Source organism: Sorex fumeus, unplaced genomic scaffold, assembly GCF_029834395.1.
Source record: "Sorex fumeus unplaced genomic scaffold, SorFum_2.1 ptg000063l, whole genome shotgun sequence".
NCBI classification, from domain to species: domain Eukaryota; kingdom Metazoa; phylum Chordata; class Mammalia; order Eulipotyphla; family Soricidae; genus Sorex; species Sorex fumeus.
Genome location: NW_026606120.1, coordinates 61,723,837 through 61,750,941, shown reverse-complemented (window position 1 = coordinate 61,750,941; position 27,105 = coordinate 61,723,837). Strand labels below are relative to the sequence as shown.

Genomic DNA, 27,105 nt, shown 5'->3' with positions numbered 1-27,105 from the left:
AAGGACCCATTTCAGCACTGGACACAGACCACTGCCAGACCAGACCAAGCCTCTCAGGAATCGAAGCCGGGACCCAGCCTGGCCTGTGGCAGAAGCTAGGCTGAGCCGGGCCCCCTGGCCTGTTCTCTGTGCCTGCCTGACTACAAGCCTCCCCCTGCAGCTCTTGCCCGAGGGGGGTGCCTGTTTCCCGGGGCCTTCCTGCAGCCTGGAGGGGGCACAGCTCTGCTGGGACGCTGGTGAGTGGTCCAGGAATCTCAGCCCAGGCCCACCTTCTCCTTCCCGCCAGGACCCTGGGCACTCAGGAGACGTTCCAGGGCTGGCTCTGACACAAATCTGCTGCTCGGAGCACCAGGCGACCAGCGCTGACTCCTCTCTCTTCCCTCAGAGGTGTTGATAGTAACAGCAGAGACGAGCTGCCAAGTTGGCAGGAGAACAGGGAGACTGTGCACTGCGGAACGAGGGGGGCTGGGAGCAGCAAGCCAGTGGCGGAGGGCTAGGGCAGAGCCACAGTTTGTTTATCCCAAGACCCAGAGGTCCAACCTCCAGCCCTGGTAGCAAGCATCTTTTAGGAGGTGGGGTAACTGGACAAAGAGAAAGCCCCCACCCCGGGGTGTCCGAGGGTGGTAGAGTGGGGGTGAGGCACCTGGGAGGCTCCCAGGGCTGCCACAGCGGGGAGGGCCCCGGGGGCTGGGCTCAGAGCCACCGGCTGGCCTGGTCCCGAGAGGCGAAAGGTGAGAGGACTCTAGGCCTCAAAGGCAGCATAGAGGCACCTGTGTTCCAGCTGGTGTGGAACAGCAAAGGTGGGGGTGGGGGCAGGGAGGCCAGGGAGGGGTGGGGGGTGGAGGGACTGCTGGGTTCTGCGGCTGCCTCCTTCCAAAGAGGACCCAGATCCAGGACCCCACGTCTTGAGCCTCGGGGATGAATCACATCTAGTCAGAGCTTGTGGCAGCAGCAAAACTTATCATCCCCATACCACAGGACCCTGTCCTAGGAACTTTAAGTATGTGAATGCGCTTGATCTTTAAACGTTAGTAGTTGGATACTGCTATTATTACCATTTTATACTGAGGGGGCCAGAGAGATTAAGTGGGAAAATCAGGGGTGAGGTGGGGGAGGGGAGGCCCTTCTTGCCTTGCAGGAAGCTGCCCTGGTTTGATTCTCCGCACCACATATGGTCCCAGCCCCCTCACCCCTAAACAGTGCCAGGAATAATCCCCAAGGACAATGAGGAGTGATCCCTCCAGTGGGCATATTCCAAAACCTGCCCCCACCACATAAAAACAGTCACCGAGGCTCAGAGAGGTTAAGTAACTTGCCTGAGGTCACAGAGCTTGTGAGTAGCTAAACTGGATTGGAATGCAGCTGTGTGTCACCAAGGCCACGTCCCCAGCCCTTTCACATGCCGCCCTCCTCATGTGACTGAGGTCTTAGCACAGTGCCTGACACATTGCAAGTATCGAAGCATGCCAGCTCTCACCGTGACACCCCTTGGAGCCATTTCAGAGAGGGGTAGGGGACTCCTAACGTCCTCCCTGGGAGCTCTGCGTGGCCTCTGTTTGTCTGTCCTCCCTTCTGCTTGGGTCTCACTGCCTGGCTCGTGCTCTCGGCGCGGCTTCTTCCTCCCCTGGAGCGAGCTGCTCCCGCCCTCCTCCGTCCCCTCCTCCAGGCTGAGCCAGGCAGAGCCAGCAGAGCCGAGGAATTCTCAGCTTCCTCTAGTTATCCTCAGCCTGCAAAGAAAACATAGTCTGCTGCGTCTGCTGCCAGTGCCTCTCCGTGCCAGTCCCAGCCTGTTTGCTCAGCGCCAGCCCCAGCCTGTACTGCAGATCCAGCGCGGAGCCCAGTGCGGGACTCCAGTGCCCTGGACCTCCAGGGCATGAAGGAGACCGAGGCTGGAGGCTGCGGAGATGGGCGGGGGAGTGGCGGCTCACAGCTGTGAGGACTGTGAGTGACAGTCGGTCCAGCTGCATCCGCATTCTCATCCCAGGCAAAGGACATTCAGTCCCGGTTTCAGGGGCCAGACCTGGGGAGTGGGTTCGTTAGAGAAGCTCCGCAAATCAGTAACCAGCTCTGCAACCCCACCCAGCTGTTTCTGGCCATGCTTGCCTCTTAGAAGGAACCAGGGGACCAAACCATTGCTACCTCCTCTCAGCTCTGAGATGTCCAGCTAGGCCCAGAAGCCCTTGCAGGCTGCCTCCCAGGCCTGGATTCCTCCTGGGACATTCAGTGCCGATGCCCAGTGTAGAGGCCAGTGTAGAGGCCTCAAAGTGACAGTCAGTGGATATATGCAGAAAGCATAGTGGACCTCCCCGCTTCAAATTTACCCTCCAATAATTCCCTGCAGGCAAGGACTGATGAGAGGAGGGAGCCAAGAGGCTTGGGACGCTGAGGCTCAAACTGCCCTTGCAGAAGGCAGAAGGAAAAGGAATGCTGTCATTTTTTTTTTAAATGCAATTTAAAAAAATATTCAGTTTTATACTTAGAGAATGGCATCTTCTGGTCAAAAATCTCAAAGGAATCCTCAGCCCGCAGGGACCTGCAGGAGCAGGGGGTCAGTTCTCAGGGACAAACTCAGTCTGGCCTCCATAGCTCCAGTCTGTGCAAACACCCTGGGAAACCCCTCTGGAGCCTTGGCCCTGGGGACCTTCTCTGCCTGGGCCAGCGAGATGGTGGGGAGACTGAGGAGCACCAAACCAGAGGAGAGGTCCTGAGGTGTTTCTAGATATCTGTAGTGTGGTTGCCTTACACCCCAGAGGGCTGACCACCCTTTTGGTCTTTGGGGTCCCAAATATTGAACTTTCTTTGCCAGAGAGGTTCAAGAAGTGTCCTCTCAGCAGAGTGGAAGGCTGGCCCCGCAGTCCACCGGTTGGCCACTGGGGCTCTGCGGTTAGTCACCGAGGTCTTTGTTAACAGCTTCCAGAAATGCATTTCCTCTGTCAGGCCCTGTGGGGCTCGGTGAAGATGGATGAGGAGGAATCCAAAGGGTGGGGACAGAGGGGAGACTCTGGAGGGGGAGCAGCTCCCTCCTTCCACTGCTGACACTGCTGGTTGCCTAGCAGCAGCCGGAAGAAAGGCACCAGGAGGGGGAGAAGCCAAGGACCCCAGCTGAAAGGAGGCGGAAGTTCCAGGGTTCAGAGCATGAGGGCGAGAGCAAGAGCTGACAGGCGTGGGCACCAGCGGCTTTGGCAAGAGCCCCAGGAGACGGGACCGAGGGACAACATTCCCAGGGGTGTGGGGGTGGCAAGAAGGGGGCATGTGCCCAGTTCTGGACCTCCTCAAATGCAGGACATGCAGGCCTAACTGGAAGCATGTTCTCATGCTAAGACCTGTAAGAATTCCTTTCATCTGCAGGCCTCTGCAGAAATCCAGAATGGCCAGTAGAAGTGGGTCGAGGTTCCATTTCCCCCAAGAAGGTCTGCGCTAAAGATGGAATGTGTTGACTCTTTATTTATTTATAAGGCTATCGATTATAATGCAGCTTCTCCACAGGCTCCCGAAGTAGCTGGAGTGGCAAGGAGGACTTACCTGCTCTAGCCCTGGGCAGCCAGGGGCTGGCTTAGCTCAGTGGCCTCTTGTACCTCCTACCTCCACCCTCTTCCACCCCTCACCCTCGAGGATTAGGGGCTTCTGCCTGGTCCTCTGTTTCCCTTTCTCAGGTTCTAGCTGTTCTGGTTCCTCTCAATCTCTAGGATATACTCCTGCACCCAACACCCTGAGAGCAGTTTTTTTTTTCCCCTGAGCTCTAAAAATCCTCTGAAATGCTTCCAGAAAAATCCTCCTGTTCTACTGAGAAGGGACCAAGGCCAAGGATAAGTGATTTCTCCAGCGCTGTACAAAAGGAGAGGCACAAGCTAGGCAAGACGGGAGCTCCTGACTCCCCCAGGGTAGGACGGCCCGAACTGTGCCCAATCTAACCTTGAACCCCTGCATGCCTGAACCCCGGCGTGCTTGAATCCTGTGTCTTTAAACCCCTGTGTGCTTGATCCTCTGAGTGTTTTAACCCTGTCTGCTTAGTGCCTCCTTTTCCTCTGAGTCCAGGCTGGGGATAACCCTGAGCTTTCACTCTCTCCCTTTCTCTCTGGGGTTCCTGCCCTTCCCCCCACTTTCCCTGTAGTTGCCCAGAAGAATCTCTCAGTTTATTTTGGGATTGATGGACTCTTTGTTCTTGGCTGCCCCACTCCAAAATAGGAGTGAGACAGCTCTGTCCACCCCTGAGAAAATAAGGCTCACGATGGTGGCTCTGAGTCTGACCAGCCTGGCTGCCTAGCACTCCTTCCTCATGGACCATCTTTCCTGAGCCTCCACCAGCCTTCTGGGAGACAGAGATGCCTGCTCTTCCGGTGAAATAAGACAACTCTTCCTCTTCTCCCTTGACTCTGGTTCCGGGGTTCGGTCTGCTGGAGAGAAAGGACTGGCCTTGCCCAACAGGCTGAATGCAGAAGATAGACACCACTCTGTACCCTCCTCCTATGGCCTGGCTCCCTATCTTTGGAGACCCTGCAGATTGACCCAGCTGAGTATGGGATACGGAATTGCACCATTGCTTGGGGCTGGGTGTCACTGTCAAGTTATTTTGCCATTCAGTGAGGTTTTTTTTTTCAAATTTTAATTTTTTTTAATTGAGTCACCATGAGATACATAGTTTCAAAGCTGGTCATGATCACGTTTTAGTCATACAATGCTATTATAACACCCATCCCACCACCAGTGACCATTTCCCACGAATGAGCCCAGTTTTCCTTCACCCCTCCCCCCGAACCAGCCTTCCTCTATGGCAGGTACTTCTCTCTCTCTCTCTCTCTCTCTCTCTCTCTCTCTCTCTCTCTCTCTGTTTTTCTGGGCACTATGTTCTGCAACACAGATACTCATTCAGTGTTTTAAGGTTAAATCCCAGCCCACTTGCTGGCTTTGCTGCCTCTTGCGCCTGTGCTCAGGCCTTGCTGCAGGGAATTCAAAGAGAATTCCATACACGCACCATCCTGTGCTCCTGCTGTTCTAGAATGGCCTGCTGTCCAACTCCACACAAACAGAAAATCCACGTTCCATGCCTCTTGCCCTGAATATAGCAGCTGCATTCGCTGAGTGTTTCCTATTTGAGCGACACGGTGCTGTGACTTTACAGTCGCGTCAGCATTCTTCCCATTTCTCCGGAAGCTCATCCAAAGTGGCAAAGAGAAGTTGGAACCCAGACATGTGGCCTGCAGAGTCTGTACTTGCAGCCACTACACTCCAGGTTCACCTCAGAGGGATTGTGGTTTGCTTCTAGGACACTGTCACACAGCAAATATCAACAAAAAGTGAGTTGCAAGAATTCCTGGTTTCCCAGTACATAGAAAAGCTCTGCTAACTGCACAGTAACATCATCTGAATAATAATGTACATATCTTAATTAGAGGTGACACAGATGCAAAGTGAGCACATACTGTTGGGAAAACAGGCATGAGAGACTTGTTCAAGGCAGGGTTGCTACACATGTCCATTTATAAAAATACACTATCTAAAGTGCCCAATAAAACAAGGTTTGCCTGTGTATTGCCCTTCCAGAAAAAAAAAATTTTTTTCTTACCTAGTATTTTATCTACACTTTTGAATTTTTTTCATTGTAGCTACTGCTATCGGTAGCTTGATTTCCTTACTAGACTGTAAGCTCTTCAAAAGTAGAGATGGAGGTGACATTTGGCGTGACTCCAGCACCAGGCCCAGTGCCGGCATAGGGCAGGGGTTCATTAAGTGTGTTTTGAACAAAGGGATGAATACACAGCAGAATAAACTGAATCGTAGCAAGGTCTACTGCCTGCCCCAGTGGGGTAGGGACTTGGAACATGCCTTGTGAAGGGTCCTGGTGTCACAGTACCTTTTTAAGGGCACCAGGGGAAAGGAAGGGAGAGGAAGAGTTCCACAGATGAATGAGCATAGACCACATTTCCTGCCTGTCGGTAATTACTGAGTCTCCTGTGAAGGTGCTACTGATAGTATCCTGGGTTGCATGTTTTCAGTTCTCTGGGCTGGGAACTGCAGGTACTCCTGGTGGCTTTGTGGATCTGACGTGGCTGTGAAGGGATAAAAAGAAGATGGGGCTAATAAAACCTCTGGCCAGTGGCTTCACCAGTTACTGGGCCTGCCTTGACAGCTTTTCAGCATGGGGACCCCTTTGGCCAAGGCAGAGGGAACCTAGCTGCTTTTTCTACGTTCAGTTCTTTAGGGATCAGGCACTGTACATGGAGCAGCCCCCAGCAGGGAGGACTCTGGCTGGCTTAAGGACCGTGTCTACCACATGGGTAAGGACCTGCACCCATTCCAGCTAAGGCTGACAGGCGACGCTGAGATTTATAGCACTGGGAAGAAAGAGAACCCAGAAAGTGAGCAGCATCTACAAAGGGGGGTTCATGGAGATGTGAGAGGCAGCGAGGGGCCCCCAGCGGGGGACTGTGGTTCCCGAGCGAGCCTACTTTTGCCAAAGATTGGCTCAAGAACTCAGCATTCCCTGGGTCGAGTTATAATGGTCAGAACAAGCCCTGGCCGGGAAGCTCTGTCTTTAAGTGAACTCACTTTGGTTGAGAGAAGTTGGGCTCCCACTTGTTACTTCCCCATCTTGTCCTCACAACCCTTTGTTCCCCTCTCTACGTTCCCCTTCTGCCTGAACAAGATGTTCTACTTCTTCTTCTTCTTCTTCTTCTTATTATTATTTTGCTTTTTGGGTCACACCTGGCGATGCACAGGGGTTACTCCTGGCTCTGCACTCAGGAGTTACTCCTGGCGGTGCTCAGGGGACCATATGGGATGCTGGGAATCGAACCCGGGTCAGCCGCGTGCAAGGCAAACGCCCTACCTGCTGTGCTATTGCTCCAGCCCCTGAACAAGATGTTCTAAAAACCTCATATTTACATGGCCCTTCTACTCTGATACCTATACTACAAAGCCATGTACATCCATTATTTCCTTCTACTCTTAAAACAGCCAGAAAGCGGAGGGCAGGAAGCAGATTCTTTTGAGGAATTGAGGCTGAGCTAAACTTTGTGACCTGTGTAACAGAGAGGTTGGCAATAGCATGCCAGAAACTCCCCTCAGACTTCTAACTCTCAGAACCTTCCTATCTTCGGTTCTGGGTCCCCATCCCTTCCTCTCCTTCCCTTCATACCTCCTGAAAGGAAATCACTGAGAGAGGCTCCAACTGCTTTAGAACGTTCGTATCCTCACTTCCGGCTCTGGGTCAACAGCAGTTCCTAGTGGTCACTAGGACCCCAGGATCCATCTGACTTCTCTCATTCTCCCCTTATTCCAGAGAAGGTCACCTCAAGTGAGAATCCTCAATAGAGCTCCTGCAGCCATTGTTGGAGTGTATGGGGGGTGAGGGGGAGCTTTCCTAGGAGGAGAGTCAGTGATTTTTGGTCTTCCTGGGAGGGACAGTGGGTCAGGAAACTGGGGTGGCTGTTTCTTTGAGACTCAGAAGTCATTCATCTGGTCCTATCTTTTATCTGCAATTTATCTTATCTGACTTGGGGATGAGTCATCCCTGGTCTAGTCAGCCAATACTTCTTAACAACTGACCACATGCCCCTCTTTGCTCTAGATGCTGGAGATAGCAGAGTGAGCAAGTTTCTTTTCTTTTCTTCTTTTGTGGCTTTTTGGGCCATACCTGATATTTCTACTGGCTCTGCACTCAGGAATTACTCCTGGCAGTGCTTGGAGGACCATATGTGATACTGGGGATTGAACCCAGGTCAGCTGCATGCAAGGCAAACACCCTACCTGCCATATTATTGCTCTGACCCCAATAAGCATGTTTCTCATCAGAAAAGGACACCGTTGTTGACATGCTGTTATTTGGGGGTAGAATGAAATAGGACTGAATAGGGAGGTCAGAAGAGTTCAGGGAAGAAGCTGGGAAGGTCTCTCAGGGAGGAGACATAGCTCAGCTGACGTTAGAGAATTGAGATTAGAATTAAGGTAGCCAAGAGAGGAGAGAGTGTCTGGGCCTGGGAACTAGCATGCATGATGGTCCAGAGGCTAGAGATCATACAGTACATTCACTGAACTGTGAGATGTACACAGGCTCCAGTGTCACATGAGGTGGGAAGGCAGAGGGAGCAAATGCTAGGAAATGAGGTTGGGAGAGATAATACAGCAAGTAGGGCATTTGTCTTGCACCTGGCTGACCCACGTTCAATCTCAGGCATTCCATATCGTTCACCATGCCCACCAAGAGTGATTCCTGAGTGGAGAGCTAGACTTAAGCTCTGAACATCGCCAGGTATGGTTTCCCAAACAAAACCAACCAAAACAAAACAGAAAATAAGGCTGGTGCTGAATTATGAAGGGTCTGAACAGTATACAGAGATCAATGAACTTTGTCCCAAGGACAATGACAAAATGATCAAAGTTTTAAAGATGTATACTTTTTTAAGTCCAGATGTTTGTTTTAGGAAGATCCTTTTCACTTTTGTGTGAAGTAGTGCTATTTAATAGATATTTGATAAGAGAGTGTCATGTTTAAAGTTTCCTAGTAGCCACATGAAAAAAAAATCAGAAGAAACAAGAGTTCATTTTAAATGCAAAAAATTTAATTAACATATTATCAGTAAAGGACTATTATATTTCACATTATCTTTATATCAACCCCTCAAATCCAATTTGCATTTTATACTTTTAGCACATCTTAATTTGCATTAGCACCCTTTTGAGTGTTCACTTGCCACTAGTTTAGTGTCTTCCACGCTAGACAGGGCCCATGTAAGGAAAGTATTTGAGAAGGGCAAGAATGGTGAAGCGGTTTCAGTGATGTTGGCTTGAGGATGGTGTTCCAGATATGACTCCCAGGTTGTCATACCAGGTTTGGGTTTAGTATCTCTGAGCTTCTTTTATCTGAAAAAGAAATAAACTTTTATTTAGTCTGGACTATTTTGCTGGATTCTGCCCCCTTCTACCCACAGTTGGATTTATTTCTAATGAAAATAGTACCTAAACGGAGATGTCTCATGGTCAGTTAGAGCTGATGGATCCAAATAAGGAGAGAGGTCTAAGAAAGTCATAAATACACTTGGGAGTTCTGACCTATAGTTGGTTATTGAATCCATGGCAACATATGAGATCACTAAGGAAGAATGTTCTAGTAGGAATAATAATCCAAGGAACACCAACATTTAAGGATGGACAAAGAAAGAGAAGCCTGCTGAGGAGACTAGAGGGGGAAGCCACTGGGTAAGAAAGAAATCAAGGAAGTTTGACCCAGTGAAAGTAAGGAGAAGAGTGGGCGGAGGGGACTTCTACAGTGGTAACAACAGCCTTCTCTGGCTATCATGAGCGAAAATGGCACCACTTAGGTGTCTGCTGTGGCCCCAAATTCCAACAAAGTCAGGTCATCACGCTCTTGCTCCATGAGAGAGAATTCCCATTTTTCCCTTTCTTTCTCTTTTCTTTCTTTCTTTCTTTCTTTCTTTCTTTCTTTCTTTCTTTCTTTCTTTCTTTCTTTCTTTCTTTCTTTCTTTCTCCTTCCTTCCTTCCTTCCTTCTCTCTCTGTCTCTCTTTCTTTCTCTCTCTCTCTCTCTCTCTCTCTCTCTCTCTCTCTCTCTCTCGCTCTTTCTTACTTTCTTTTCGACCATACCCCTAGCGCTCAGACTTACTCCTGGCTCTATACTTAGGGATCATTCCTGGTGGGCAGACTCTAGGGATCATACTTGGTGACAGGGATTAAACGCCGGTCAACTGTGTGCAAGGCAAGCACCTCACCCTTTGTACTATCACCCCACCTCCTGAGAGTTCCTAATTTATTCAGGATAAAGTTCTAGCTCTTAGCAGGTCCTTCAGATCCTGCCAAAGTCTGGCATTGGCTTCTCTGTCTGTTGCCTCTCCAGTTCGTGTGGTCTCTCGCAGGCCAGCTTCCTTCCCTTCCCTGCCTAGTCTTGTGTACTCCTCTTCGACTGATAAGCCTGCCCTCCCTCTCTTCTTTATCACCCTTCCTCCCCAAAATCTTGCCTATAATTTAAGACTTACTTCAAATGCTCTTTTTTTCTCTTGTTCTGCCAGATTGTCGCCTCCTCGCCTCATGTGGTCAGAGTAGTTTGCTCACTCTCAGTCATAGCACATCACCTGTGTGTACGTGTGTATCCTCAACGGAACTGTAAGCTTGAGTGTGAGAATTGTGAGGCTGTGGGTATAGCTACTAATTCCTGTTCCTTTATATATGTTTAAACATTGTTTGAGATTTTGTGGAACCCCCAAATGAGAGTTCAGTTTCTGTCTTTTTTTGTCATCTCACTCCAAGGGTAGAGGAATGAGGGAGATAAAATTAAGAACCTGATTTAGAGGGAAGTAGATAAGGAATGGACTGGAGTGATAGCACAGCGGGTAGGGCGTTTGCCTTGCACGTGGCTTACCCGGGTTCGATTCCTCTGTCCCTTCCGGAGAGCTTGGCAAGCTACTGAGAGTATCCCATCCCCACAGCAGAGCCTGGCAAGCTCCCTGTGACATATTCGATGTGCCAAAAACAGTAACAACAAGTTTCACAATGGAGACATTACTGGTGCCCGCTCGAGCAAATAGATGAACAACAAAGGACAGTGCTACAGTGCTACAGATAAGGAATGGAGTTTGAGTCCTATTATTCAAGGAAATAGTTCCAATGCCTGAATTTCCACTAACCCAAGCATCTTGTATCATCGAAGTGCTCAAGAAACACATTACTAAATAGAAAAAACAATAAACTTAGAAGTGGGTTTTTTGATGAACCAAATAAAATTGATAAATAGATACTTTATGTAAGGTTAATAAAAAAAGGGGAAGAAAACCCCAGGTATGAGGGACTTGTGACCAAAATCTCCAGGCTCACATGGAGGGCGACCTTTCCCCATTTCCCTGTACTTCTGGTAGCCTGGCAGTTAAGCCCACAAACTGCTTCTGGTGTCACAGAAGCTCAAACTGGCCATGATCCAGAGACTCAGAAATAAACTTGTTTATAATAATTTATTACATTCAATATTCCAATACCAATTCCACCACCATTACACCTTCCCACCGCTATATTTCAAATGTTTCTATCCTACTTCCCAAAGCTTACCCCCAAAGCAGGACATAAATAATTTATTTTGTACTGTTTGTTATAAATAATCTGCTAAAAATGACCCAAAAGGTTTCCTTAGAGATAAGTGTGTGAAGATCATTGTATTTCACGTTTGGAGCCATAAAGTCCTTGTCTTGGTCCATCAGTGTGCAGAGTATGAGATGTCATGTGACCTCAAATGCTCCGGGAATTCTAAAATTTTAAATACAGTGATACAGCTGAAGTTAATTAAATTTTTTTTAACTGGATGTGAATTTGGGGTCCAGAGGCATCGACTGCAGCATGTTGCTCATGTTGCTCTCTTCCGAGAGATGAATATAGATGTAAAAATCCTAAACAAAATACTAGCAAAACAAACCAGGTATATATAAAAAGAGTTATGTGTCCTCACTAAATGGGATTTATACCAGGATTGCAAAATTAATTCAATATTTGTAAATCAATGTAATATAGCACTGTAACACTATCCTTCTGTTGTTCATCAATTTGCTCGAGTGGGCACCAGTAACGTCTCCATTGTGAGACTTGTTGTTACTGTTTTTCACATATCGAATACGTAATGGGGAGCTTGCCAGGCTCTGCCATGCAGGCAGGATATTCTTTTTTTTTTTTGCACTTTATTTTATTTATTTATTTTTTTAAAATTTATTTATTTATTTATTGAATCACTGTGGGAAAGGTTACAAAGCTCTCAGGTTTAGGTATCAGTCATGCAAATATCAAACACATTTCCCTTTACCAATACTTATTTTTCACCATGAAGAACCCCAATAGAACCCCACCCCCCACCCCTCCCAGTCCCTGTGAGGCAGATGAATTCTAGTTAACACTCTATCTGCTTTGATTAGATTCATTGTTTCAATAAAAGATTCACCACTATTATTTAGAGTTTACCCCCCCCAAATCAGACATGCTGAAAAAGCATTGTGAAGTGATTTGCTTTCTACAGCTGGGTTCAAGAATTAAATGTTGGTTTTGGATTTAGGCTATTTTACCTATTGACCCTGGAAGTATTTCTACTGAAAGTCAGATAGTTAAGAAATTGGTTTCTGTGTTCTGGAGTCGTGGCCGTGCTGGAGAGCCGCTCGTGGGGGGCAACTGTTGGCCTCGGTAGGGCGTGAAGGGCGGACCGAAACGCCCCCCTTCCCATGAGGTTTTAGTCGCCCCCACACCCCCGGCTCATACCTGCTGTCCACAAGGCTCCCATGCGGCCGCCATCTTTCTTTCCAGAGAGGAGACAGGCAGGATATTCTTGGTAGCTTGCCAGACTCTCCGAAAAAGACAGAGGAATCGAACCCGGGTCAACCACGTGCAAGGCAAATGTCCTATCTGCTGTGCTATCACTCCAGCCCAAAATCATTGTAATACCTCATATTGATAGAGTATATAAAAATCACATGACCACCTCAATAGATGCAGAATGAGCATCTGAAAAAATTCAGTATCCTAGAGGTTGGAGAGAGAGCTCAATAGGTTGGAGGGCCTGCTTTGCATACAGGAGGCCTGGGTGAGTTTGATCTCAGGCATTACATAGTCCCTCCCACCCCATATCTCACTAGCATCATCAGGGTTGACTCCCAGGACCAAGTCAGGAACAGCTCCTGAGTACTGCTGGATGTGCCCCTCCTCCCAAAGTTGGAAAAATAAGTCAATACTCTTTCATGATAAAAACCAACCAACCAACCAACCAACCAACCAACCAACCAACCAATCCCCCATCCTGGAAGTTACCCACACCTCTCTCCTCTGTGTGTGCCAGCCTTTCCCTTTCTATTACTGTATGCCCTCTATGGGAGTTGCCTGAATCCCAACTTGGGGTAATATAATTCCTTCATTTTACTTTCTTGGGTTCTCTTTCTCTCCCCTCATTAAGGCACTGGCTTTGCATGTATCTGACCCCAGTTTGAACCCCGATACAACATATGTTCTTCTGAGCACTGCTAGGAGTGATTCCTGAGCACAGGGTAAGAAGTAAGCCTTGGGAATACCAGTGTGGTCTAAGAATATCCCTCACCCTAATAACCAACTATTTTTCTTAAAACAAAAGAAAAAACTCTCTAACCATTAAACTCGCTAACCAATGGAATAGACACGAACTTCTACAACTTCATAAAGAGTACCTGCAAGCCCCCCTCCCCCTTTCCTTCACCTCTAATATTATTTTGCATCACAAGTTGAGGACAAGACACTTCCCAGTATGTAGCTCAATGGTAGAGTACTCTCACTAATTCTACTCAACACGCTAATGAAGGTTTTAGCGAAGACAGTAAGGCAAGAAAATGGAATAAAAAGGACTAAGATTGGAAAGAAAGAAATGAAATTTTTGTATTTCCAAATATGAAGATCTCTCTGAACTCAAAACAATTTAATTTAAAATAACATTAAAAACATATTTGCCAAAAGAAATTCAAGACACATATTCTGAAAAAAAATATTACACACACACATGCACACACACACACACACACACACACACACAGAGGATTTTGGGACACATCTGGCAGTGCTCAGAGTTTACTCCTGGCTCTGAAGAATTACTTTTGGCAGGCTCAGGGGGATCTTATGGAGTGTTGGCTAGCAAATCTGGATCAGACGTACACAAGGCAAGTATCCTATCTGCTATACTATCTTTCTGGCCCCAAATTACAGCATATTATTAAAAGTAGAGAACACCCAAATAATTACAGGTATCACAGGTGAGAAAACTTAATATTGCTATGAGAGCAATATAACCCCAAAATTCAGCTATGATTCGACATAAATCCTGTTAAAATCCCAGCTGGCTTTTTTTGTTTGCTTTTGGGCTACACCTGGGTGTGCTCAGGTTTTACCCTTGGCTCTGTACTAAGGAACCATTCCTGGCAGTGCTTGGGGGACCATATGCAGTGCTGGCAATTGCACCTGAACCCAGGTCAGCCGCATGTAAGGCAAGCGTCTTAGCTTGCTCTATTATTTCTCTCACTCATGGATTTTTCAAAAAAACTGAAAATTGATAAACTGATCCTGAAAGTCAAATGCAAATACAAGGACTCCAGATTAGACAAAGAATCTTGGAAAAGAAGATCAAAATTGTGGGACTCAAAGGACTGGAAATTATTTATTTTAAATAGCAACTTGCTCTGGATAGGAAGGACCCAGTGTAAATAGTAAGTATTGCTTTTTCTGAGGAGAAAGAGAGAGAGAGAGAGAGAGAGAGAGAGAGAGAGAGAGAGAGAGAGAGAAGAGCAAGTTTGACAGAATCCTTTGAGTAGAGGAAGCTATGGTGTATCCTTTCAAGCTACATCTTGCTGTCATTAATGGGCACAATCAGCTTAATCAATCACCATCATGATCATCCTGTTGTTCATCGATTGCCTCAAGCAGGCCCCAGTAACGTCTCCTTCATCCTAGCCCTGAGATTTTAAAAAGTGCCATATTCAAGTCTCTTTAGGGTTAGTAGAATGAGACCCTTCATTGTTACTGGAATTTGGTATATTGGGTACACCATGAGGAGTTTGCCAGACTCTGCCGTGTGGGCAGGTTACATTTGGTAGCCTGCTAGGTTGTCCAAAGTAAGAATGAGATGATAAGATGTTGTGCCGTCGCAAATGCGGCCACGTGCTTCCGGGAGCTAGGTTTTATAGTCTCTGGGTCTTGGCCGTTGATGGGATTACACAGCGCTGGGGGTCAGTTGGTAGGTGTGACCCCTGCCTACTGGAGGATGGAGGATCTGGGTGGAAGATGTTCAGCCCCGATCCAAGCAGGCTTGGAGATCTCAGCCCCGGGACCCGCATGCCTTTGTTCCTCTGCTGGTACCTTCATGCGTGTGGAGAGTGGTCTCAGCATGATTGTGGCTGGTTCTGGAGATCTTCGGCTGCCGGAGCTCTGCTCGGGGCGGGGAGGGAAACTCAACACACCCCCCTCCAAGAGGCCCCGGCTAGGACAGCCAGGTGCGGGGGCAGGAGACTCTGTGCTTAATCAATACCTAGTATTTTCCAAGCTATAGGAACTATACCAGGTCCAGGACCCCCCACATAAGAGATGATACTTGTTTGCAAAAACTATAGACAAGCATAAGATTAGTAGTAGCTTTAATAGAATTGGGTCCTGGATATTATCAAAGTATGGAAAAGGAGTATGCTTTCCATGGGCTCAGAGAAGACTTCAAAAGGGACACTCAAATCCAAGAATCAGCAAGAAAGAAAGCTAAAACCTCACACGTCAGAGAACCACATGAGCAAAGGTGTGGAATCTGGGTGTAGGGAAAACCCCAGGCAGTTGATGGTGTTACTAGAGCATGAAAAGTGCAAGGGGAGTGTGGGGAAGTAAGGCTGAGAAGTCAGTTTTTTTTCTGAGCAGAGATGCGGGACCGTGGGCCCGCTCGAGCAAATCGATGAACAACAGGAGGACAGTGGCAGTGACAATGCACTATGAAGAATACTGCAGTATGGATTTATGGGGGAAAAAATTAAGAAATGAGGGCAGGGAACTAATTGGAATAGATGAGGAGTGTGAGATTCTCTCTTATTTTTTAGGGGGGCAACACCTGGTTGTGCTCAGGGCTTACACCTGGCTTGTGCTCAGGGATCACTCCTGAAGGAGATCGGGGGAACACACAGGTGTGCCAGGGATCAAACTGAGTCAAACACATGCAAGACAAGAACCTTACCTGTCATACTCGCTCTCCAGCCCCTGATTCTCATTTATTATGAGATTGACGATTTCATAATAAAATAAGGGATGGACTGTAGAAAGAGCCAGATGGTAATGATGGAGACTTGAGAGGGACAGAGGCAAGTATAGGGTGTTGTAGGTCTCTGACACATTGGATGAAGGGCACTGTGTACTGAGATACAAAATAAAGGGAAAGGGAACAAACCTGGGAGATGTTGGTGATGGCTAACATTAATCAGTTAGATGTGTCAGACATTGTGCTAAGAGTTGGCATGCACTGTTTGTTTTGGAGTCACACATAGCCATTCTAAGGGGCTAATCCAAGCTCTGTGCTTTTGTGCTTTGGGGGTCACTTCTGGAGATATTGGAGGACCGCGTGGTGCTGAGGATCAAACATGAGCCGCCTCCTACATACAAAGCATGCACTCTGGTCCATTGAGTTCTCTCTCTCTCTCTCTCTCTCTCTCTATCTCTCTCTCTCTCTCTCTCCAACCCCATTTGACTCTTCTGTTTTCTTATAATTCTGTGACGTAGATACTACTAGTTTCAATTTATAGCCAAGGAAAATTAAACTTTGAGATATGAAATAGTTTAGCTCGATCTGCATGGCTGGCAGAGTGGTAAAGAGATACGAATCCAGGCACACTGGCTCCAGGCCAATGCTCTTAATGAGCACCTGCAAGTGTGTGTATGTAGATTCTAAAGAGTCTGTGGGACCCACACATGACAGAGGTCTGGGTTTTAAGGGGTGCTATCAGGCTTAGACCATGCTGAACTATCAATGTGAATAAGACTACTTCGGTTTAGAATACCCCAGGGAACAATTACGTTAACAAAAAGGGCTGGTTAAAGGGTAAGAGGCCACCCTCTTATCCAGTGAGACAAATATCAAAGTCACCTCTGATTTTCAAGTCTGAAGTCGTGACTGCTAACCTGGCACCAGAGAACTGGGCCATCATGAGCAGTGTAGCAGCTTCAAGGAAAAGCGTCCACCCAGTTAAGTTGACATATTAATTATAACAGTTACTATGTTGCATAGTAATTATCCTAAACAGTAAGCATTTTACATAAATAGCAGTAATTAGTATAGCACAAGTTTCCCAAACTGAGTCCTGTGGAATAGTAGTTCCTGGAGATGTTTAGTAAATGTTTGGATAAAAAAGCAGCTTTGGAGTCAGGAAGTGCCAGTATAATTTAGATAGAACCAAACCCTGGATTACACTTTTCTGTCAGGAGTTGGACAGTGGGATGGCCAGGCACAGAGGCTCTGGGAACAGGCAGCTTGGGGTTGAATCTGCCACTGACAAGCAGGAGAGTTTTGGGCAAGTTATCCCTCAGAGGTAGTTTTCTCATCTGTGCAGGGATATAGTAATACCCTCTGCTTGTTCCTGGGATTAAATGCAGTAATAACATTTGCATAGTTAGAAGAGTGATGTCTCCATGAACACTATCATCTATACACCACTGTCATTACCAAGTATCTCTGATAATCTTGGCTCTCACTCACACACACCCTAAAACCCTATATACTGAAAGTTTTATATATATATATACATATATATATATTTGTGCCACACCCAGTAATGCTCAGGGGTTACTCCCTACTCTGCATTTAGCTGGGGGGGGGGGGGAGGGCAAACCATATGGGATGCCGGGAATCAAACCAGAGTGGGTTGCATACAAGGCAAACGTCCTACTCACTCGCTCTGGTCCCTGTCTTTTGGGTGTTAGAAGGTGCTAGAAACTCAAGGCCCTTGGGCCTAGTGGCTAACCTTTCCTCATATTCCCCTCCCTCTGTTTCCATAGGGGCCCCACCCCCCTATTCTCTCATAGGGATACTGACATCAGAATACCCAAGAGGTGTCAGAATACCTCCTCCTTGACTATTTCTCTGATATCATCTTGACTGAGGTAGGGAGATGACTGAGGTAGGGAGGTGAAAAAGGCAGGAGGGGAAGGTTTAACAGCTTGCCCCTGACACATAATGAACCCCAAATGATGATGCTCCTAGTCAGGGTGGCCAGGGCGCACCTGACTCCCCCATCACACTGAAGGGGAAGACATGGGACGAGGAGTTCCTTAATCATCATCGCGGGGCGCAAACACCTGGCACCTAGTACCCTCTAGTGCTCTCAGCCCATGAGGTAGACACTTTCTTTGTGAATTCGTTAAACGGGTGAAGGTGGGGTGGGGAGAGAGAAAGCAGAATTTTCTGCCTTCGCATTGGATGGGCTGGCAGCAGGCAGGCACTGCCCATGGACTGGCCTCTCCATCCTCTAAAGGGCTGCTTCCTGGCAGCACGGATTTCCAGTGAACCTAGGCCTGTCCTGTCGCCATCTGGAAGGTCCCCTTCTCTCTACCCTAGTTCTCTTCTTTAGGAGGTGAGCAGAAGGGAGAGGGGGATTGTGCCAGCTCACAGCTCTGGTGTGCCACGTTCGCCTCTCTAGAGGGTTCTTTGAACCCTCCTCCTAGCCCTGTCCACGACAATGGGCAGATTGGCCCCGCAGCAACAGCTGACTTTCACCTCCATCCCAGGGTCCTCGGACCGGAAACGCTCGCGTCCGCGTCCTCGCAGCTGGTGCAGAGGTGCCGCCAGGCTTGCTTAGCTGCGAGCTAAGGTCCAGCGTCCCCAGAGACCCTTGAAACAAAGGCCCGGCTGGGACCTTCCCCAAAGTGAGGGGGTGGAGGGAAGAGCCCTTCAGCCCATCACTGTCGGAAGATGGGAGGCTGGGGTGGCATGGGAGGGGGCGAGTAGGGGGAGCTGGCAGTGTATGGAAAAAGTCCTCCCTGAAGAAGTGTTCTCTCTCTTTCCCTTCCCATCCTTCTCCCTCATGGAGCATCTCTCCTTCCTTTCCCAGCGGCGCTCGGGCTCTGACTGAAATCGCCATCCCATCCCTCCCTTGATCCCTCTCCCGGCTGAGGGGCTGCCGCCCTCGACCCCCCACAGCCCCCGCCGCGCGGCCTCCCCGCCCCTTCCAGGCCGGGCCTCCGCAGCCCCAGGTGTCGGGGTCCGCATTCTTCTCCTGCCAGCCGGCGAGGGCCCCGGCTCCCTCCCCACCCCCGGCCCCCTCCCCCCTCACGCTGCCCGCTCCCCTCCCCGCCCCGCTGCCCTCCGCCCCGAGGCATTGTGGGAGGAAACAAGATGTGGGGCGAGAGCGGCGCGGGGAGAAGCCCGCAGTGCGGGGCCGGCCGGGCGCAGCCAATGGCGAGCGCGGACGGCGGCGCGCGCGGCGGGGGGGCGGGGCGGGGCGCTATTTCAGCGCGGGGGGGCCGGCGCGTCGGCCGGGCTTAGCGGCAGAGCGGAGCGGAGCTGCGAGGCGCCAGCGCCAGCGCGGAGCAGGCGGGCCGGCGGGCGCGAGGCGGAGCGCAGGCGGCCGGGGCAACCCGCAGGGCGGACGGCGGCAGCGGCGGCGGCGGCGGCGAGCGCACGGCCCGGACCCGCGGGAGCCGGACCCCGCGGCGGCGGCGGCCGGAGCCGGAGGAGCCGAGCGAACACCGCCCTTGCCGGCGCCCTTCCTCAGGCCCTCGCCGCTCCCCTCACCACCCCCCGGGCCCCGCGCGGACTCGCCTCGCTGAAGGTGAGCGGCGGCCGGGGGCTTCCCTGGAGGCCCGGCGGCGGCGGCGGTGGCGGCGGCGCCTCGCCTCACGCGCCTCACGCGCCTCACGCGCCGGCCCGGCTGCGGCGTCGACCGCCCCGGCGCGCCCCGCCTTTCCCGAGCCGGCGACCACCCCGGGGCGCGGCGGGAGAAGCCCCCGTCGCCGCGAGCGCGCGCGCGCACTCTCTTCCCCGAGCCCCTGCCCCCCGCCGGCCGCCCGGCGTTGCGTGGAGGCCGCGGGAGAGCGAGGGGGTGGCGGCGAAGGCTCGGGCGTGACGCGGTCGCCGCCGTCGCCGCCGCCGCCGCCTCCCTCAGGGGCGTCCTTCCTGCGGCGAGGACGCCCCGTCACCCCGCACGAGCCGCTCGGCTCCGGGCCCTGCGCACCCGGCCGGCTCTGGGGAGGAGGAGGAGGAGGCGGCGGCGTTCGCCGGCCGGCCGGCGTGGCTGCCCTTGAGGCCCCCGGCTCCCCCTCACCCCCGGGCTCCCCGCAGGAGGGGCCGGTGTCAGGAGACGGGCACCCGGGAGCAGCCTCGGCGACCAGACGCGGGCGTGTGTGCGGGGGCGCGCGGGGCCGGCCGGCCGGGTGGGCCTGGGCCTGCCCTGAGGGCAACGTTTAAAAACCCGCGGCGGGGTGTGTGTGTGTGTTGGGGGGAGGAGGGGGCTGGGGGTGAACTGCCCCGGAGTGTCCTTTCCGGTTTTGAAAGGCGCCCCTGGCTCGTGACGGAGGCCGCTGGCCTGGGTCCCTCGGGTCAGCCTCCTCTTGCTCATGCCCAGATCTTTGCTTCCCCCCTCCCCCCCTTCAGCACCCGCTAGCTCCCCCGGAAGGGGCTCGGCTCGGCACTCCCAGCAATTGGACCGCCGGCTTCCGGGGCACCTGGTGGGACTCAGGACTCACCCTTTAGACCCCTGGGGGTCCGGGGCGGGATGGTGGGGGGAGGGGTGTGAAGAATCGGGACCTTCTAGTCACAAGACCAACCTTACATAATGGCAGCTCCCTCCTGGAGAGTAAGGTGCCTTTTAATTACTCTTAACAAAATTGCACCTTTGGACTTCTGGGATGAGACAGTGGAGCAGGGAGCTTGCTGGGGAAATGGTGCCAGCTTCAGACTTTCTGCAAGTAACCAGGCCCCACCTTGCCCCGCCTTTGTAAACAGTGCCCTCTTCTGAGTGGTGACCTGGACTGGGCCACCAGGTGACACCCTTTAAGGAATCAAGATCTTTGGGAGAGCAGAACCTAGCCTGGTGGTGCTGTTGTGCCGTGCTCAAGCCCACTGAAGGTTTTTTTTTTTTTTTTTAAGATAGTCTCTTGCCCAAGGTCATATGGCAAGTCAGGTCTTGCACAGTGTTTTGACCTTTCCTCAGTAATTGGTGGTGATCATAGACTTCCCCTGAGACTCTTGACTTTTTCTGGGGGCTGTGGGGTAGAGAGTGCTGGCCACTAACCCTTTGCTCTGCCAGCTTCTGCTAAACTCTCACCAGCCGTGCTTCCTTAGTGTCAGATAAAGGTGCTTTGGCTCAAGGGCTGCCTCGTTGGCAGCTGGCATGAATGCGTTCTTGCATCTGGTGAAGGAGCAGTCACGGATTTTGCTTTCCCTTTCAGCCAGACCTGCCCTCAGGCTAGTGTGGACTCTGATCCAGTTGGTGTGGGTTTTTCTCTGAGCAGGCAGGCTTTGTATTTCTTCCTATCAGATAGGGCTGCAATGACTGTCTAATCCATTGGGTGAGCTACAGTGTGGCAGGTTCCTGGTGGAGGGGTTACACACATTTTTACTGATGGACCTGTGGTCAAGGACAGAGGTTAGACTTTTGCAGCTATCCTTTCTGCAAGCCTCACTGTAGATGGTCAGTTATTAATCTCTTGTCTAGGTCTCTTGTGTTACCCTAGGAAGGGACTAATAATGCAAGGTGTACCTCAGAAATTCTGGCTTCTGAAGGGTGAAGAGCAGGGATGTGAAGTGGATTTGTTGAATAGATCTTCGCCTTTTGTTAACTGTGATCACCGGGCATTGGTAGTTTAGAGATTGATGTCTTTATCCTGTGTAGGGTGTGGTAGTAAGCATTTTACCCTCTACAGGCTATTTGAGTTTTGCGACTACTCAATTCTGTTACTGGAGTGTGTTCCTATAAAAACTATTTACAAAAGCAGGTGGTGAGCTAAATATGACAGATGGGGTGGAACCCTATATAGAATATCCTTGTTTGCAGTTGTTCATATAACTTTAGTTAATCCTTATGACAACTCCCAGTAGAAACTGATCCTCATTGCCAAAATTGCAGTAATCTCAGACACAGAAAGGCTAAGTGGCTTGTTCAGACCACGAGAGATCATAATCAAGACTAGAAGTCAGGCCTGTTGATTCATCTTTGCAGTATGATGCCACTGAAATTACAATAATCATTAAATCAAGGGTTTATTGTGTTCAGGTGTTATGCCACCTGATTTACCTAGGATAATCCTGTAGTCCCTATTTTCAGGTTGTGTCATGAAAGCACAAAAGCTGAGTAATTGCTCCAGGATCTATCTAATAGGTGATACATTGTTTTGTCTTGGCTATTCATGCTAATGCACATCATAGTGGAAAAGATTTAGAACTGAAAAAACTTTGTTTTATAATATTTATTTAAAAGAACTTTTATGTATTTTGTCTCACTAGTGTTTATTCTAGCCATTGTTACTGCTGCTAAAAGTGGCTAAAAGTATAGGAGCTCCCATTTCTGAAACCACGTCTATGTTTCTATTGCTTTTATCTTCTGTACCCCTTTTCCCAGCATCCTCACACCCAGCTACTACTACCCATTGATAAAGGGTTGTTAGCCTCACTTCTCTGCTTCTTCTGCAGTGTCACGATGTCTGACCGGAAGGCAGTAATCAAGAATGCAGACATGTCTGAGGACATGCAACAAGATGCTGTTGACTGCGCCACACAGGCTATGGAGAAGTACAACATAGAGAAAGACATTGCTGCCTATATCAAAAAGGTGTGTGGGGAGAGCTGTGGCTGGTGACCAGGGGTGGGGATGGATAGATGGACTGTGCTTCAGGGAGGGGTGGAACTTGGGGACATAAGAAAGCAATATATCCTCTCCTCTTATTGCAAAGCAGATAACAAGGGAGTGATTTTTTTCCCCCCCTACACCCAGCTGTGTTCAGGGCATACTCCTGGCTCTGTACTTAGGGATCATTCCTGGCAGGACTTAGAGGACCATATATGGTGCCAGGATAGAACCTGGGTCATCTGTGAGCAAGGCAATGCCTTTCTGGCTGTATTACTCTCTGAGCTCTACAGAGTGAATCTTTGTCAAATCACTCTTCATAGTAACTGCTAGTGTGTTGTGCACAGAGAAAAGCCTGAGAATTAAATATAACTGGCCCAGTTCAAAATGAAGATCAAGAATATTTGAACCAGTATTAGTATATGTAAATTTTTCAGGGAACTGATTTTTGCAAAATTTGGTGGTACCAGGGAACAGATCCAGGGCCTCACACAAGACAAGTGCTCTACATCTCCAGCTTATGAACTCTGTCATTTTTAGTGGGATATCCCTATAATAGTCTTAATGTGGGAGGTTTCTTTTTCTTTTAAAAAGAACTCATACTGCATTATTTTCTCCTCCCAACATTCTTTTGAAAAAGGAGTAGGCTTGAATATGTAATTTTAAAAACTGAATTAGCAGTACTGGTAGGTTTGGTCCTTGAAAAATTCCTGAGTGAATGGATATGGTTACCATGAGGAGGAAACAGCTGAATGAGCAGTGGTGTCCATGGCTCATGATTCCTAGTCCAGATCCATGTCCATTGCTCACTTAGGCTGAGTGTTTTATATTCTTAAATCTGGTATCCCAAGAAGGCCACCTGAGCAGTGGCATTCTGGTGCATAGAGGTAGTAGAAGATCCTTGAATTTTGAAGAACTCTGCTTTTCTACCCAGTCAATGGGGGATGAGAGAAGGAAACATTGGCGTCTTGAGATTTGTGGAGCCAAGCCTGGTGGGTGCTACTGACATTTTGTCATGCATTGTGGCAGAATCAAGGACTCTGAGACAGAAGAATGATTTGCTTATATCTGGTCCAGCTTCCTTATTTTAATTCTGGAGAAAATGAGACCCAGAGAAGTAACCATAATTCTTATGTTTCTCAGTCCTGAACTAAGATTGAAGCTGGTTTTGTTGTCCCATGTCCTTGATAGTGTCCCTTACTCCCTCTTAGGATTATGTACTATGAGAATTAAAGAGGCTAAACAAATTGCATTTTGAGCTCCTGGGGGAACAGAGGTCCAGTTTTGGCATTATTGGTAGATCTATGATAGAGGGATTACTACCTTTTTATATAGCAGTGGCAAAAGAATTTAGAATAGAGGTCCGAACTGGCCTACCATCTTTTTAGAAATAATTGCTCAGCACCTCCCTGCTAAACCTCCAGGGGCTACTGCCACCTCTAGGAAGGATTGTTCCAGCACATGCACACACCCATAGGGGCCAGGCAGTGGAGCTATCACTCACTTCTGGGAACACTGATCTAGAATCATCTGTCTTCTGAAGCTCCCTCACTGCCTGACTGTCATAAGGATTTTTTTTCTTTTTTTTTGTTTTTTTGACCATACCTGATAGTGCTTGAGGCTTACCCCTGGCTCTGTACTCAGGGATCACTCCTCGAAGACTTCCCAGGGATTGAATCCGGGTTGGCTGCATGTAATGCAGATGCCCTCCTTGCTGTACTATCGCTCTGGCCCCAGTCATGAGGATTATATAGGTGATTTTCATTATGACCTTGTGTCCTGGAGAGAATTCAGGAACTGTCTTGATTTTATGACATTATTCATGTTTTTAGCCCAGTGCTTCTTGGACCCAGTAGAGCTGTGGGCTGCTGGGGCCACTTGAATGGTGCTTGAGGGACCACCCCATGCAATTCTGGGAATCAAACCCACTTCAGGCATGTACTCCAACCCATTGAACTCTCTCTAGTCCCTTTTAATGTTAACATACACTAGACTGTTTCATGGTACTCCTGATATTTAGTCCCCATTTTCTTTAGTATCCTTCCCACACACACCCCCTCGCTCCCCCCTCCCCATTTTGAAAGGTTGGTTTAGTAATCTGGGGTGCAGGGAGTGGTGAGTCAGGGAGGTTTGCTTCACTGTTTCACTCAAGCTGTGTGACTATGGTCCTTTATTCCACTGACTTCTCTGGTTCCATTGCTGATTATCACATGGTTGGCTAAGGAGTAGGGTATCTAGAGGGAGGAGAGCTGATCGGGTGTAAGGGTGTAGTGTGCTAAGAGAAATAATGGAGTCTTTGTGGTGTTAAATTATTAACAAGGGAAGGAGTGTCCTAGAACTTGAGCTTGGGGTTCAGGGAACTGAAACCATGGGCTTGGGGGTAAGATAATTAAAATGTGTGGGTGCTGGACTTCTAGGGAACAACTCCTATTCTTGATTTCTTATTTTCAAACTGTTCTAATTTCTTTTCTCTTCTTCTTATTTTAGGAATTTGACAAGAAATATAACCCTACCTGGCATTGTATCGTGGGCCGAAATTTTGGCAGCTACGTCACACATGAGACAAAGCATTTCATCTATTTTTACTTGGGTCAAGTTGCAATCCTTCTCTTCAAGTCAGGCTAGGTGGCCACAGTGAAGGTGTCAGTGGCGGTGGCAGCGATGGCAAGCAGGCGGCGTTGCTGGGACTGTTTTGCACTGGGGCCAGCATCAGAATGTCCTCTCCAATGGCTGTGCTACTGCATGGACTGTATACTCGATTTCATGTGTATGTCGCAGTAAACAAAACCAAACTTTTTTCTGTTTAGTTGCCTGGGGAAGAAGGCTGCTTTATGTTTATTTTTTAAGACTTAAAAATTTTTTTGGTTGTATTGCACTAGGAAATCTCTCGCCCCTCCCTTTTCTCTTTCTCTCCCTTAACAAAATAAAAAAAAAAACCCAACCCTCAACTATTTGTAAGATTAGAGGGTTGAGGAAAAGAAACAGGTTTCTGGAGGTGGAACTAAAATTGTGCAGCTGCCTCTTTCTGGTGGTGGATGCTGCTTTGGGAGGGCAAAGAAGGCTGCTGGGTGGGCAGTGTTAGGATTGGCAAGGAGAGAGGGATAGGACGGAGGGTGAGGGGGATTGATCTCTAGTACCAGGGAGAATATTCCACTGAACTGTGATTCCCACGGCTTGGGGCAGAGGGTGGGGTGGGAGGGTGGATTCTTCAAGGGGCCCCGAGACGTGTTTGTGCTGTGTGGGAGTGGGGAGCAGATTCGTCTTGCTGTCTCTGTCAAAAGAATTTCTAAGTAAGGGCTGTGTCTTTGTGGATTACCTTTTATTCTTCCTGCCAGTGCTCATGCTAGGAAGATGTTGGATGTTGGGGGTAGGATTAGCTTGATTTTTTTTTTTCTTTTTCTCTTCTCCTGTCTGCTCCCGCTTAGCCCTCAGTTTTCTCATTCCTCTGGAGTTCTCTTAAAGCAGCCCCTGCTAGTTGACTGGCAAGGGAATTTCTGATGACTATAGTTCTTTAGTTAAGTCTTAGCAATCAAACCAAACCAATGTCTCTCTTGATTCTTTTGTGTGTGTAAGTGTGTGTGTGTATGTTTATGTATTGGTTTGGGGTTAGAGGGGGAGGGTGGGCAGAGCAGAGTGGAATCTCTGGAGTGTTTGGATAGAATAAGATGCACAGTTAGTTTTAAATGAACTTCTATGTTCAAAATCTGTTTTGGGGGTAAATCCCCCTTAGCACCTGGTCCAGACATTATGCTTACCCTGTGGCTGTGTGCTCCTAGAAGACCTTTAGAGGACAGCCTATAATGAGATAACCATGCTGCCCGCTGCCCTGGAGCTGGGTCTTGGTGGAGAGGGAACGTAACTTTGTGGATGCCTGCAGCTTCTTGTGAGAGATGGGGATGGAAGTGATAACATGAGGGGCTTTGGAGGAACCTTGAAGGAGGTCAATCTTGGAGTGATGAAGCCAGGTATCAGGAAATGTAACAGGGCCACTAGTGGGAGGAGATTCCAAGAAGAGTGCTGGGGAAATTTTGTCTGTTGATCAAATAGGGATGGGGGGCTAGTCATTGCTGGTTGAGCTGCTGATTCTTGTAAATCACCTTTAAATCTCTTCGTGTGTAGGGTTAACACTGGGTGGGGTGGGTTTGGGATCCAGCTCATTTCTTTTCCTTCCATCTTTGGGGTTATTGGTAGGCAGGAGAAAGTATGACTTTTTCTTTGATGGGGGAGGGTGGGGATTGGGATGGTGAATGAGTTCCCTATATCAAACACTTTGGATATAGGATTGATTGATTGTAGGTTTTATTTTTTTATGAATGTACAAGTCTTTGTTTTCCCTTGCCCTCCCAGACTTGTGTGGCCAGTTGGAAATGTCTGGTTTGTGTTCATCTCTCCCTCATTTCTGGAGCAGGGGCTGAGACCCCTCCACATCTCCTATGCTCTGCATCCATGCCTCTTTTGGACATTAAAGGTCGATTGATGCACTTCTGAACTGTTTGGGTTTCTTTGGGGGTGAGGGGGTAAAGGGTTGGACTGGTGGTCATGGTGCTACACATAGGATGGGAGTAGTGGGTGTCTCTCGGCTCAAGCAGGATTTGGGGCTGAAGTGGAAGACATGCAGAAAGATTTGATTGGCTTGAATTGGGCCTTAGTTGTAGGTTGCAGTCAAGTGGGGGAGAACCAGCACTCAAAAGTTTATTTCCACCTCCCAGTTTATAGCTGCTCTCTTAGATCAGAGGAGCTTTGTTTCTTAATATCTTTGGCCAAAGCTTATAGCCCTCTTCATTCTAGATTTTCATGAGATTAAAGACT

General features: G+C 49.0%; 1 protein-coding gene across 1 annotated transcript; it reads left to right on the top strand.

Annotated features, from left to right (window-relative positions):
- Positions 1–19,082: 19,082 nt before the first annotated feature.
- DYNLL2 (dynein light chain LC8-type 2) lies at positions 19,083–26,777 on the top strand. Its single transcript, XM_056127168.1, has 3 exons — positions 19,083–19,284; positions 22,143–22,281; positions 24,784–26,777. The coding sequence occupies exons 2-3, from the start codon at positions 22,150–22,152 to the stop codon at positions 24,919–24,921; spliced, it is 270 nt and encodes an 89-aa protein (XP_055983143.1). The 5' UTR covers positions 19,083–19,284; positions 22,143–22,149; the 3' UTR covers positions 24,922–26,777.
- Positions 26,778–27,105: the final 328 nt, after the last annotated feature.